General features: G+C 41.3%; 1 protein-coding gene across 2 annotated transcripts in view; it reads left to right on the top strand.

The window, feature by feature from the left end:
- Nucleotides 1-359: 359 nt before the first annotated feature.
- Nucleotides 360-14,752, top strand: part of LOC109875530 (EGF-containing fibulin-like extracellular matrix protein 1) — a 28,717-nt gene continuing 14,324 nt past the window's right edge. Inside the window, exons 1-4 of one of the 2 annotated variants that reach the window (XM_020467865.2) lie at nucleotides 360-569; nucleotides 2,621-2,711; nucleotides 13,421-13,466; nucleotides 13,896-14,171. In XM_020467865.2, coding sequence (XP_020323454.1) covers nucleotides 2,631-2,711; nucleotides 13,421-13,466; nucleotides 13,896-14,171 — 403 coding nt within the window. In that variant the 5' untranslated portion in view covers nucleotides 360-569; nucleotides 2,621-2,630. Of the gene's footprint in view, nucleotides 570-2,620; nucleotides 2,712-11,803; nucleotides 11,927-13,420; nucleotides 13,467-13,895; nucleotides 14,172-14,752 lie in introns of those variants that run through there. The other variant, XM_031799631.1, reaches the window with a different exon arrangement.

Genomic DNA, 14,752 nt, shown 5'->3' with positions numbered 1-14,752 from the left:
TGTCAATGTTAGGATGAAAATTGGATGTTCATCATTGATAAGTAATGCCTGACCGGTGACTATAAAATCCTGTCTGTCATCTGAACTAATTGAGATGGTAGTTGCCTGTCAAGATTAAAGTTACGATTTATAGAGCTCCTGTATGCTGTCTCTGTCTGGTCTAAGACTTCGTATAGTTTACGCTACACTCTCTGATCCCTCCAAACAGGGCTTAACAATTACATTGGAACAAAGACATTCTGGCAGTGCCAAGTTGTCCTATTACATTTACCTGCCTCAATATTTTCACATCTCCGGTAGAGGGGGCGCAATGCTTTTTATTAGATACAGTAGAAATTACTTTGCAACGTTAAAGAGACAAAAACATTTGACGCGGATGTAACCTGTAAAGATAGCACCACCTCCCGATCCTTTTGTTACCCTGTGATACCCTGGTAATTTGTACATAAGTGTACTGATTTCAGGGAGAAGTTGCTTCTTCAGACTCACCATCACTTCTGACGGGACCCTCCGGAGGAAAATAATCAATTCAATATTGATACACACCCAACTAAAAAGTAATTTTACAGGTAAATTGCAATCCTATCGAATGCAAATGAAACCGTACATTGCATAGCCTAACGTTACATTTTGCACTACTCCAAATTAGGTTGCATGTCATTATGATACAAATCTACATTTGATCTGTTGAATTGAATGCGCATTGTTCAGGAGACGTTAAATCATTTATTACAAATCCAATATATGATGTTTGTATATATTGCATCATTGTTATAATCGGAAATTGGTTTTGTTTATAATCGCTGCATCAGACATTCGCACCATGTCGGAATTGACCGTTTCTATTCTAGGCCAATTTATGTATTTGACAGGGACAATGCACATTAATTAACATTTAATGTGCCAGATTTAGCCAGTTTGGTAGTTTTCATCTTTAGTCCCTGGGAAGATAGTTGGCTATCTAGCCTGTGGTTTATCTTGTAACTCAAACGTTACTACGTGGGGCGATTAGTGTTAAAATATGTTATGTTGATAACGCTAGATACGACACCAATAGGATATAATGATTTATTAAACTTTAAAGTACTTACATTATTAACAAGAGCTAAACGCGGAATGGGGATGTACTTTCAGAGAAAACATTAAACTGATAGGGTGATTCAGAAGATAGCTGGAGGGGGATTTGAACCTTTGCCAAAAAAAAGTGAATGCAACCTGGTCTCAGAGCATTTTGTATCATTCAGTAAGTACATTTGAGACAATCCATTTAGTTATTTTATGGTAAGTATTCATTTGTGGATGTCGCAAGGTTAGCGGAAGGATTAGCTTTAATGATAAGTTGTTGCCAATTAGCTAAAAAAAGTAGTAAGTAATTAGCAAAAATGCTAAAGTTGTCTTTGAGATTCAAACATGCAACCTTTTGGGTTGCTAGATGTTCACATTGTTATACACCCAACCTCCTTATGATTTTCCCTTAAGTAACATTCTGTCTCATGTAACCATACCAAACGGAACATATCATACTAAATTGGGTGTCCTGGATTTACTTTTACTATGTTACATCTAGTCTATGAGACCAGGCTGGGCTCCCAATGGAGATGTTTGTACTTGCCTAACAATTACTCTCCTGATGTAATTATTTTTCTTAACAACATACACCAACTGATGGTGCAATAAAGACGCTTTACAATTGGTTTTCACTCTGCACACACACATACACACACACACACACACACACACACACACACACACACACACACACACACACACACACACACACACACACACACACACACACACACACACACACACACACACACACACACACACACACACACACACACACAGCCAATTATTCTGTAGTCAAGTTCACTGTTGTAATTATGGAGGAGAATGGCAGAATCATAGCTGTGTGATTTACTAGTGTCTGCATCCCAGCTGACCCACTATTTGGGACAACCTTAATACATACAGTACCTACTTTTTCAGACACTGGATACGCAATATCGATATGCCAGCATTAGGCATTGTGGTATTACTGTAAGTTTGCCACAGGTCATGCCCTGGAATTTGAACATGATTTTCCAAGCATTTCCTGTTTTCAATGAAGGGACATCGTGCAAAGGGGATGTTGCTCTATCCAGCTTAGGAAAATAGTTAAATAGTAATAGAATGTGCTGAATTCTTCATTAAGGAAGTTTTGCTATACAGGTCATAATGCCAATTTTCAAATAGTAATGGCAATTATAATGTATGCACCATATAATGTTATAATCAGCATATCATATCATATCTTATATACTTTCATGATAATATAACATAAAACGGACAGAGCTATGAATTTGGTTTGTGAGAATCATGTCCATGCTGACACAGATCTCAACTTAGTGCCTTCCTCAGCATGTGTTAGAAAGTGAGTACTGGCCATGGGAATGTTACAGGAAGGTTGTGGACTTCCATTTGTGAAACATAAAGAAAACTGGACCAAATGATATGTATTCTGCAAACATTTTGCCAATGTATACAGACATTTCTGGAACATTCTGAGACTCAACATGTTCACAAGGACACTTACTTGAAAAACACATTTTCTCACTCAATCTTTTTCTCAATGTCGCAGGGACGTCACAATGCTACGGATTTACTTGTGCTTGAGTGTTGTTGTCAACGTGGCCGTCTCGCAGGAGGCTGAGGAACCCATCTCATACACGGCAAGTGCCACTCTCACAACCTCCACATGCATACACTACAGTGCATGCTGCAACAACAAAATGGCACTAAAAGACGCAGCTCCTTACCGAAAAAACCGGCTTCCGTTCAACAGTTGTGGCAACTCTTTGGTCAATTTTCCACAAGTTTGTGCCAAGGTCAAATGTTCAGTTTTGTGGCAAACTGGCGTCAAATTTGCAGTGACTTGTGGAACTTCTGGAAAACTTCTGGAAAACAATTCTAGAAAGCTTGTAGCGAACATCTATTGTTTCCTGCAACATATGAATATACCAATTAGTTCAGATTTTTGGTTACTTTCTGTATTAACAACATTTAATGCAGTGTTGGGGAGTAGTGAACTACATGTACACTGAACAAAACTATAAACGCAACATGTAGCAATTTCAACTATTTTACTGAGCTACAGTTCATATAAGGAAATCAGTCAGTTGAAATCAATTCATTAGGCCCTAATCTATGGATTTCACATGACTGAGACTACAGATATGATTATGTTGGTCATACACACCTTAAAAAAGGTAGGGGCGTGGATCAGAAAACCCGTCAGCATCTGGTGTGACCACCATTTGCCTCATGTAGTGCGACACATCTCCTTAGCATAGAGTTGATCAGGGTGTTGATTGTGGCCTGTTGAATGTTCTCCCACTCTACTTCAATGGCTGTGCAAAGTTGCTGGATATTGGCGGGAACTGGAACACGCTGTCATACACATCGATCCAGAGCCACTCCGACATTGATCGTCCTAATATTAATGTATTTCTTCATTCCATTCTTTTACTTTTAGATTTGTGTATTGTTGTGAATTGTTAGATACTACTGCACTGTTGGAGCTAGGAACACAAGCACAAACACCCTCAATAACATTGAGGGTAATATGTGTATGTGTATGTGACCAATAGATTTGATTTGAGAGCATCCCAAACATGCTCAATGGGTGGGTGACATGTCTGGTGAGTGTGCAGGCCATGGAAGAACTGGGCCATTTTCAACTTTCAAGATTTGTGTACAGATCCTTGCAATATCATTCTGAAACATGAGGTGATGGCAGCGTATGAATGGCACAACAATGGGCTTCAGGATCTCATCACAGTATCTCTGTGCATTCAAATTGCCATTGATAAAATGCAATTGTGTTTGTTGTCCATAGCTTATTCCTGCCCATACCATAACCCCACTGCCACCATGGGGGCATTCTGTTCACAATGTTGACATCAGCAAACTGCTCGCCCATATGACGCCATCTGCCTGGTACAGTTGATACCGGGATTCAGCCGTGAAGAGCACACTTCTCCAGCATGCCAGTGGCCATCGAAGGTGAGCATTTGCCCACTGAAGTTGGTTATGACACCGAACTGCAGTCAGGTCAAGACCCTGGTGAGGACGAGGAGCAGGAAGATGAGCTTCCCTGAGACGGATTCTGACAGTCTGTGCAGAAATTCTTCTGTTGTGCAAACCAACAGTTTCATCAGCTGTCTAGGTGGCTGGTCTCAGACGATCCTGCAGGTTAAGAAGTGGGATGTGGAGTTCCTGGGCTGGTGTGGTTACACGTGGTCTGCGATTGTGATGCCGATTGGATGAACTGCCAAATTCTCTAAAACGGCTTATGGTAGAGAAATTAACATTCAATTTTCTGGCAATAGCTCTGGTGGACATTCCTGCAGTCAGCATGCCAATTGCATGCTCCCACAAAACAAAATCTGTGGCATTGTGTTGTGTGGAAAAACTGCACATATTAGTGGCCTTTTATTGTCCTCAGCACAAGGTGCACCTGTGTAATAATCATGCTTAATCAGCTTCTTGATATCCGCCTGTCAGGTGGATTAATTATCTTGCAAAGGAAAAATGCTTACTAACAGGGATGGAAAGACATTTGTGAACAATTTGAGAGAAATACATTTTTGTGCACATGGAACATTTCTGGGATCTTTTATTTCAGCTCATGAAACCAACACTTTACATGTTACATTTATATTTTTGTTCAGCATATTTCAACTAGTAATTTAACTACATTTTCCAGTAGCTTGGTGGTAGTTGAGATAAATAAAAATCTAGGTAGTTAACAACTTTTTTACCAGGTAGTGGTGCAGCTAACTACTGGAACTACATAATACTTTGTTTGCAAAAATGTTATAAATTATGCAATCATTTACTTTATTTTTCAGGCATGAAACCTGCCCAACTCTCACTTAAAACATGGTCTATTAAACACAAAAACATTCTGTTAAGATATGAATTCAACGTGATCTGTTCTTGCAATTTGTGGTCTATGACATTTCAGATTTACATGATCATTCTTTCACGAGGTAGTTTAAATGCAGTGAACTACTTTTTCAAAGTAACTTTAGGTAGCCCTTTACCCTCGTACTTATACGGGTATACAGGTTGGAAATGGCAGATTTGGACACTGACAAGAGTGTAAATTTGAACACACGTTTTCAACATTACTGTACAGCCACAGATGGCGCCGATAGAGATGGCAGCTTCGCTTCTAGTCCGGGAAGAACTATTGGAAGAACTATTGGGAAGAACTATTGGATATCAGAGAGACATCAACTTCCCAGCACAACCAGCACTACGACCAGGAATACAATTTTCCCAAAGCGGATTCTTTGCCTGTGTCACAAACTTCAAAATGATCGGACCAAGGCGCAGCGTGCATTGAGTTCCACATCTTTTTAATACAAAGTGAAACAAAACTTACAACGACCGTGAAGTCGTAGTGCCCACACACACTAACATAAACAATATCCCACAAACACGGGTGGGAAAAATAGCTACTTAAATATGATCCCCAATTAGAGACAACGATTACCAGCTGCCTCTAATTGGGAATCATACAAAACACCAACATTGAAAATATAAACTAGAACACAACATAGAAATATTAAACTAGAATACCCCCATGTCACGCCCTGACCTACTACACCATAGAGAAACAAGGGCTCTCTATGGTTAGGGCGTGACAGTCTGCACCTCCAAGGGCATTTGAACTGATTCCAGAGGAGAGGGCGCCTGAGCGGTCTTCTAGTGAGGCTTCGGATGTGCTCACACCACCCACTGCTTCCGAGTATATTACTCGCTAATGTCCAGTCCCTAATTAACAAAGTTGACGAAATCAGGGTAAGAGTTGCTTTCCAAAGAGATATCTAGGATTGTAACATACTCTGTTTCAAATGATCAAAAGAACGGTGAGCAAAAATCCCAGAACCACACAGGGTGACCTAGTGAATGACCTGCAGAGAGCTGGGACCAAAGTAACAAAGCCTACCATCAGTAACACACTACGCCGCCAGGGACTCAAATCCTGCAGTGCCAGACGTGTCCCTCTGCTTAAGCCAGTACATGTCCAGGCCCATCTGAATTTTGCTAGACAGCATTTGGATGATCCAGAAGAAGATTGAGAGAATGTCATATGGTCAGATGAAACCAAAATATAACTTTTTGGTTAAAAATCAACTTGTCGTGTTTGGAGGACAAAGAATGCTGAGTTGCATCCAAAGAACACCATACCTACTGTGAAGCATGGGGGTGGAAACATCATGCTTTGGGGCTGTTTTTCTGCAAAGGGACCAGGAAGACTGATCCATGTAAAGGAAATAATGAATGGGGCCATGTATCGTGAGATTTTGAGTGAAAACCTCCTTCCATCAGCAAGGGCATTGAAGATGAAACGTGGCTGGGTCTTTCAGCATGACAATGATCCCAAACACACTGCCCGGGCAACAAAGGAGTGGCTTCGTAAGAAGCATTTCAAGGTCCTGGAGTGGCCTAGCCAGTCTCCAGATCTCAACCCCATAGAAAATCTTTAGAGGGAATTGAAAGTCCGTGTTGCCCAGCAACAGCCCCAAAACATCACTGCTCTAGAGGAGATCTACATGGAGGAATGGGCCAAAATACCAGCAACAGTGTGTGAAAACCTTGTGAAGACTTACAGAAAACGTTTGACCTCTGTCATTGCCAACAAAGGGTATATAACAAAGTATTAAGATAAACTTTTGTTATTGACCAAATACTTATTTTCCACCATTCATTAAATTAATAAAAAATCCTACAATGAGATTTTCTGGATTTTTTCTCATTTTGTCTGTCATAGTTGAAAATTACAGGCCTCTCTCATCTTTTTAAGTGGGAGAACTTGCACATTTGGTGGCTGACTAAATATTTTTTTGCCCCACTGTATATGCTGACTCGGTGAGGGAGTTTATAAGGAAGTGTATAGGAGATGTTTTACCCACTGTGACTGTTAAAACCTTCCCTAACCAGAAACTGTGAATTGATGGCACCATTCGTGCAAAACTGAGAGCACGTACCACCGCATTTAATCATGGCGAGGTGACTGGAAATATGGCCGAATAGTTATTCCCTCCATAAGGCAATCAAACAAGCAAACTGTCAATATAGAGACAAAGTGGAGTCGCAATTCTGGGACAGAGAGATAGAAGCTGTTTTTCAATTTCAAGCCATCAGATTGTTAAACAGCCAACACTAGCACAGAGGCGGTTGCCTACTTACAGACTTGATATCATTGGCCACTTTAATAAATGGAACACTAGTCACTTTAATAATGCCACTTTAAGAATGTTTACATATCTCGCATTGCTCATCTCATTTGAGCAATAATGTATACTGTATTCTTTACTATCTATTCTTTACTATCCATTGCATCTTCCCGTTCTGTCACTGCTCATCCATATATTTTATACTTATATATTCGTATCCCATTCCTTTACTAGATTGTGTTATTAGGTTTTGTTGTGGAATTTGTTAGATATTAGGGTTGTTGTGGAATTGCTAGATATTACCTGTTAGATACTGCTGTACTGTTGGATCTAGAAGCATAAGCATTTTACTACACTCGCAATAACATCTAACAATAAAATGTGCTTACATTTGAACATGCTATACATGACGTCAGATCTCAGGGTCTCCACTTCACAGCTCTGTATGGGTTTTGACTGACAGCCTTCTGAACTCATAACCCGCAGTCCCCACAGTTATACTGCGGGGAAGGCAGGTTTAGGGTCATGCAATATGGTGTGGATGAAGGGCGGGTGGGGGGCAGGTTGAATAAAGAGAAAATAATAGCCTACTGTAGCCTACTGTTCAGATGGAATAAATTAAATCTGACTGTAGGTCTATAATCTTAATATTAATTCCTGCAGAATGAAGCATTTCTTCCAGTAAAATGATACACCAACTGTAGGCAAAATTTTGACTCAGGAACCGGAGTGGAGAAATATTATTTATTTCTTTCAGCATCTTGAGAGAATGTTAATGTGCAGTTAGATTCAGGCTGTATCACAACCAGCCGTGATTGGGAGTCCCATAGGGTCGGCTCACAATTGGCCCGGCCTACACCGGGTTTGGCCGGTGTAGGCCGCCATTGTAAATAAGAATTTGTTCTTAACTGACTTGCCTAGTTAAATTAAGGTAAGGGGCCTCCCGAGTGGCGCAGGGGTCTAAGGCTGTGCCACTGGAGCCGGCTGCGACCCATGGGAGGCGGCGCACAATTGACCCAGTGTCGTCCGGGTTAGGGGAGGGTTTGGCCGGCAGGGATATCCTTGTCTCATCGCACACTAGCGACTCCTGTGGCGGGGCGGACGCAGTGCACGCTGACCAGGTCACCAGGTGTAAGGTGTTTCCTCCGTCATATTGGTACGGCTTGCTTCCGGGTTGGATGGGCATTGTGTCAAGAAGCAGTGCAGCTTGGTTGGGTTGTGTTTTGGAGACGCGTGGTGTTGCAGCGATGAGACAAGACTGTAACTTCTACCAATTGGATACCACAAAATGTGGGACAAAAATGGGGTGTTAATACAAAAAAACTATAAATAAATTAAAATAAATTAAATGTGAAAAAAAGATAATGTCTGTAGAGATGCTATCTTTATCAGCATCCTTAAAGCTAATAGTATTTCAACCACATAAAATATGCATCCAAGCCGAACTGAAATCTTATCAGAAATATGTTGGGTCGTTTTCACAGCTTTCTCTTTCCTTTCCTTGCAACCGGTCAAACTGATGGAATTTGGACATTTTACACAGAAAATATTTTCAAATTTATTTTTATTTTTTTGGGGGGGGGCGTTATTGCATTTTTTCACTGGTCCCTTAACATGTTTTCTCCATTAAAGAAGCATAGATGACAGAGAACCAATGTCAACTAGATTGAAGCATTCATTCAATAGATATATGGCATTCTTCTGGCGAGCAAGGGTTTATTTAGTCACATAAATGACAGAAGAGAAGCTGTATGTATCTATAGATATGTTGACTAACAAATAGCCTACAAAAAAAATTGGAAATTATAAGCAGAAACATATCTTAATCATGCAAAAAAAAAGCATGCACCTCCTGTCAAAATCTTTCTACCGTCTCTGGCTGTGGCCTACAGCAAAAACATTTCTATATTACGGGTTAGGGTCGGTTCCGGGCCTCCAGATTTTCACTTCATCACTTATAGTCGGGCGGTTGTGGATGGGTTATTGGTAATTGCGAGCGTGTGTGGGTGAACAGATGAACAGATGACCTGCTCACCCCCACCACGCGCGACAAGAAGTTCCCAAACTTTGTCCTCGGGACTCCAAGGGGTGCACGTTTTGGTTTTTGCCCTAGCACTACACAGCCTAATCAAAAAAGGATCTAAAGAACAAGCTTTGATCATTTTAATCAGCTGTGTAGTGTTAGGGCAAAAGCCAAAATGTGCACCTGGGGACCGAGTTTGGGAAATGCTGTGCAAGGGCATTGTGGACAGGGATGGCATATGTGGGTGTAAGCATCTGCCTCTGATACCCAAAGGTTGCAAGTTCAAATCCAATGATAGAAAGTTGTTTTTGAGATTTTTGTTTTAAGCCTAACCCAAACTTTACCTTGTTCCTTAAACATTCAGAGTTAATGCCTAAACTTAACCTTTAAAAACATCAAAATGTGACGTTTGCAACAACTTCGAAATTTGACATTTGAACAACATGGATGAACGTCTAATTCTCAGATATAGTTAAGTAAACTGTTTGTTAAAGGTAGTTTAACTTCTTCCAGTGTGAAGTAATTGGTAGCTTGGAAAACTTTGAGTAGCTTCCTCAACACTGATTAAATGTCTTATCTACATAAAACCAATCACACAACTTTTTGTTTAGCTTCTCTGTGAGCAGCAAGTTCATTTAAACATACTTAATGTACTAAATATACTAAACTACATATATTAAATGTATTAATAACAGATACAAAAATAAATCCAATACAACTTGAAATGATTATCAGCATGCTAAGGAAAAAAAATGAGCAAAGACTGAATATTTCCTACATGAGAGAAATGTGAACACTATGGGGATTTTAACCTTAGGATGTTTAACTAACAAATGTTCATGAACTAAGTGATAACTGATAAGAAATTTGCTTTCAACCAATGGAAGTTAAAAGAAAATTAAAAAACAGTTCAGAACTATTACCTTTGAGTGAACTTTGTTCTTCGTACAATGCTTAATGACTGCATGCACTGACACAATCAGAAAACACAAACATTAAGATACTGAAAACAATTACTGGGGTCAGCTGTTAAAGTTGCCTTGATCTTACTATGCTTCTTACTGAAACTGGCATTTTATATATTTTCAACAAGAAAACAAATGATTCTACCTTGTGCAAATGCTATACAAAAAAATTATAATTGCTAGCATAAACTGGGACTCAGGACTATTAAATCTAAATGTGTTGCCAACTGTTCCTAGAGACCCACAGTATGAGATATTTCTCCAGCCAAGCGACAACACAACTGATTCAAACTAATCAATCTGTGTTTCTGCTTGGTAACTGTTTGCTTCTAGAAAGAGAAGGAACAACACATGATCAAGATGAGCTAGCAGTTTAAAGAGCAGATTTTTGCAAAGATGAAATGTATAGCAGGCTACATTTATGAGAATACTACATGTATGAATTTGCTTACCTTATCAAGCTTGAAGATTACATTACACTCATTTATCACAGAAAAGTGTTATGAGTGAATGCACCACATGTAATTATGTGCGCTGAGAGTTGGGAAGCAAGTTCAGGGAGTGAGTAATTTAATCAATAAACAAAACATAATACAAAACAAGAAACATGAACAACGCACAGACATGATACTGAAACAGGAACAATGACACCTGGGGAAGGAACCAAAGGGTGTGACATATAGGGCAGGTAATCAAGGAGGTGAATGAGTCCAGGTGAGTGCCATAATGAGCGTAACGATGGTGACAGGTGTGCGGAGAGGGAGCACATGTGACAGTACTCCGACGCACGGCTCAAGCCGCAGGACTCCGACCAAGATGATGATCCCGGGGACCAAGATGATGATCCCGGGGATCAGGAGCGAACCAGTCACCACTGCGAAGGTGCTGGAACCTGTCGATCCAGCTGAGGCGCGGGAGCTTGGCAACCTAGAGGCCCGGAGAGAGAGCATACGTGACAGTACTCCCTCCCCGGCACATTCAGCTTCAGCCGCAGGACGCCAAGTACAGGGATGATTCCGGGGATTAGGAGAGGACTGGTCGCCTCCGCTGAAGCGCAGAAACCTGACGAACCGGCTGAGGCGGGAGAGCCTGATGAGCCAGCTGAGACCTCCTCGGTTGCCTCGGTCGAGGCACGGGAGTCCGTCGAGGCACGGGAGCCCGTCGAGCGCGTTGAGGCGGGGGAAGCCATCGAGCCCGTTGAGGCAGGGAAACCCGTCGAACCCACCGAGGCATGGGAATCTGACAAACCGGCTAAGGCCTCCCAGGTAGCTCCGGTTCTGACACCCGGACGCGACATCACCTCCAAAAGAATGTATCAATCCCTGATGCTTCACTTTGGTGAGGCGTCATTCTGTAACGATGTGCGCTGAGAGTCGGGAAGCAAGTTCAGGGAGTGAGTGAGTTAATCAATCAATAAACAAAACATAATACAAAGTACAGTCATGAAACTGAAACAGGAACAATGACACCTGGGGAAGGAATCAAAGGGAGTGACATATATAGGGGAGGTAATCAAGGAGGTGATGGAGTCCAGGTGAGTGTCATAATCCACATAACGATAGTGACAGGTGTGCGCCATAACGAGCAGCCTGGTGACCTAGAGGCCGGACAGGGAGCACATGTGACACCACAAACATATTTCCAGGGTGTTGATGCATCCTCTTCCGACAGGACGGGTATGGGCAGGGGATCCATCTTCAAAAGTTAAGGTTTGCTCTGATCAAGTCAGTTCATATTGAGCTGGTCAAGTCAGCTCATATTGCTTGTTGCTACTTTAACTTAGCTGTTGTGCTAGCTAACATGGTACTGATCAGTGACACTAGCATATTGACATTTGTTATTACAAGACAGCAAGTCTTTACCTAAAAATGTGTTTAGGCAAGTCATTAGTTAGCTAGCTAGCTACCACATTAATTGTGCAAAAATATGATAGCTATATAGCTAAGCGCTAGCCACTAGCTGAGGACTAGCCAGTCTGTGGCACTGACAGTTTGTAACAACATGTGTTTCACTCTATCCCATAAAACTGCTAAACAGGCATCAATTAGCTAACATGATTTAAGTTTATTAGGATGTTTAATTAATAAATTAGACACTCACTGTACAACTTCGGTAGGTAGATCACTTGGTTTGCATTTCCAATAGATTTGTCTTCTCCCACCGACTGGTCATCAATGCTTACTGGTCTTGGAACTACTTCTGGTTTGCCACTATTAAATATTGTTGCCACAAGTTTGCCACAGATTAAAATAGAATCTTGAGAGAATTGTTTGTCAGAAAAAAACTCTGGCGAACTGTTTGCCACTAGTGGCAATAAATATTATTGTTGCCTAAGGTTTGCTGCAGATTCACCACCAGTGGCCAACATTTGCAAAATTATGTCACACAATACTTAATTTGCAGCAAATTAGCCACAAACTTATTTTTGTAATTGGCAGCACAAGCAAGAGCCAGTACTGAAGGACAATATACGTTTTTCAAAGTGGTATTTCATTCAAGTCAAGGATGGGGTCAATTACATTTTTTAATTCAGGAAATGAAAATCGTCATTGTAAGAAAATGGACAATTTGCATTTTATGAATTAAAATGTTCATTCACTTCCTGGATTGAAATGTGAGTTGACCCCCACCCTGACTCATGTACCAAGTGAACGTTAATGAAAATTAACAGAGGGCTTGGAATGGACACTGATGGGGTGGGATAGCATTGGCATGTCTCCAGTGGAGGATGTCTCCTTCTCGACAAATGACTGTAGTTGAAGTTGTTGTTGTTGGAGCTGATGAATTATGGAGGTAATAACATGAGTCTGGACTCATGGAGACTAGAGACAACACATGCCCGTGCACACACAGTGGCAAGTCCCATGACTCAGAAGAGAGCAAGCGAGGAGAGCAGACATTCCACCCTGGATGGCGACAGACTAAACACATTGTTTTGGGGTGAATTAGGGAGACACAGGTGTTCTTCAGGCTGACTCCTTAATTGCTGTCTGCCTGATTTCCTCATATATAGGCTCAAAGTGGCATAACAAATGAGCATAAGACTACATATTTAATGAGATGTAGACTGTAAAGCTTCAGAGATATGTGATACGTATTTTGTAGATCAATTAATCAATCGATTAATCAATCAATCCCTCAATCAATCAACAAACCAATCAATTGAGGACCAGATACTTATCCTCCCTTATTTCTATTCGCAGTGCACAGATGGCTATACATTTGACATGGAACGACAAGAATGCAAAGGTAAGAGGTGCTTATCAACACTTTGTCAAATGTCCTTGTACGTTTCTGACTTAATGAATAGATTGATTAGTAGATTAATTGAATAGCACTATAGAAGAGATACGATCAGTTCTAGCAGACACCGTACTGTACACATACCATACAGTATGTGTATACCAAGCATTTTGATGGTGGAGGTGGGGGTTTTCCTGGTACACTCATGCTGACTTGGTGGTGTTACACTCCGACCAGACCTGTGTTCAAATACTATTAGTTTTTTTCCAACCTGGAGTGACAGGTGGGTGGGATTAGCACTTTTGGGGCTATTCCACTGGTGTCATTGCGCCAGGCAAGCTCAATCAAGCGCAGCTTAAGTAGTTGAAAGAAAATAAGCCGTGGCTTACTATATGAACCCAGGTCTGTCTCTGAATGCAGTCCTCCCTGTTTCAGACATCAACGAGTGTACCACGGTGGCCGACGCCTGCAAGGGCGGCATGAGGTGCATCAACCATTTCGGAGGCTACTTCTGCCTGCCCCAGAATGCCCAGATCATCGTCAGTAATGGTGACGACGAGCCCACCGTGGCCCCTCTGGTGGAGGAACAGCGTCCTCTGGCACCCGCCCCTGCTCTGCCTGTCCGACGGGTCATCCAGAGCCCCTTCCAAAGCCAGGGCACCATGCAGTGTGCCGCGGGATTTGTGGTGGACGAGCTCAACTACTGCCGTGGTAAGAGTAAGCCCACGCAACTTAACTTGGGCGTGTTTATTAGGATTAGGGCACACTATAGTAAAATACAAATACCCTGATTCGTTATGGAAGTGTCCAGCATCATTTTAACCCTACATACAAAGATTCCATCACTCCCTGACGAATGTAATTTGAAGTATATAGGAATGGATCTGCCAAACAGTTTTTGACCAGAGGTTGATTCTTATAAGTGGACTGTAGTGCAGTGCAGTTATACAAACTCAGTACTAAGGCTACAGTACTCAGCATTGCAGGAGCCCCAATTTGCATGAGCAATCCCAGCAGGCAGATTTCCCTCTGGAGTACTACCGATGCTAGTTTATGAACAGATATTGAGGCAAAAGATAGCCATCACATATTGTCATTCAGTCAATTCAGGATTCATTCCAATTGGAATTCATTCAAATTGATTGCAGTCCCTTTTCAAGTTTAGAGCACTTTGTATGAAAACAGTTCTAGTGAAATTCCTTACTGGCACGAAGATCTTACACTACATGTAGTCCTATTTTGTTAAGCCAATAACACCGTATATGAACAGTTTATGTGCTGTCTGCAGGTTA

The sequence above is a fragment of the Oncorhynchus kisutch genome, linkage group LG20, assembly GCF_002021735.2.
Source record: "Oncorhynchus kisutch isolate 150728-3 linkage group LG20, Okis_V2, whole genome shotgun sequence".
NCBI lineage: Eukaryota > Metazoa > Chordata > Actinopteri > Salmoniformes > Salmonidae > Oncorhynchus > Oncorhynchus kisutch.
This window is presented reverse-complemented; position numbering and strand designations above follow the sequence as displayed.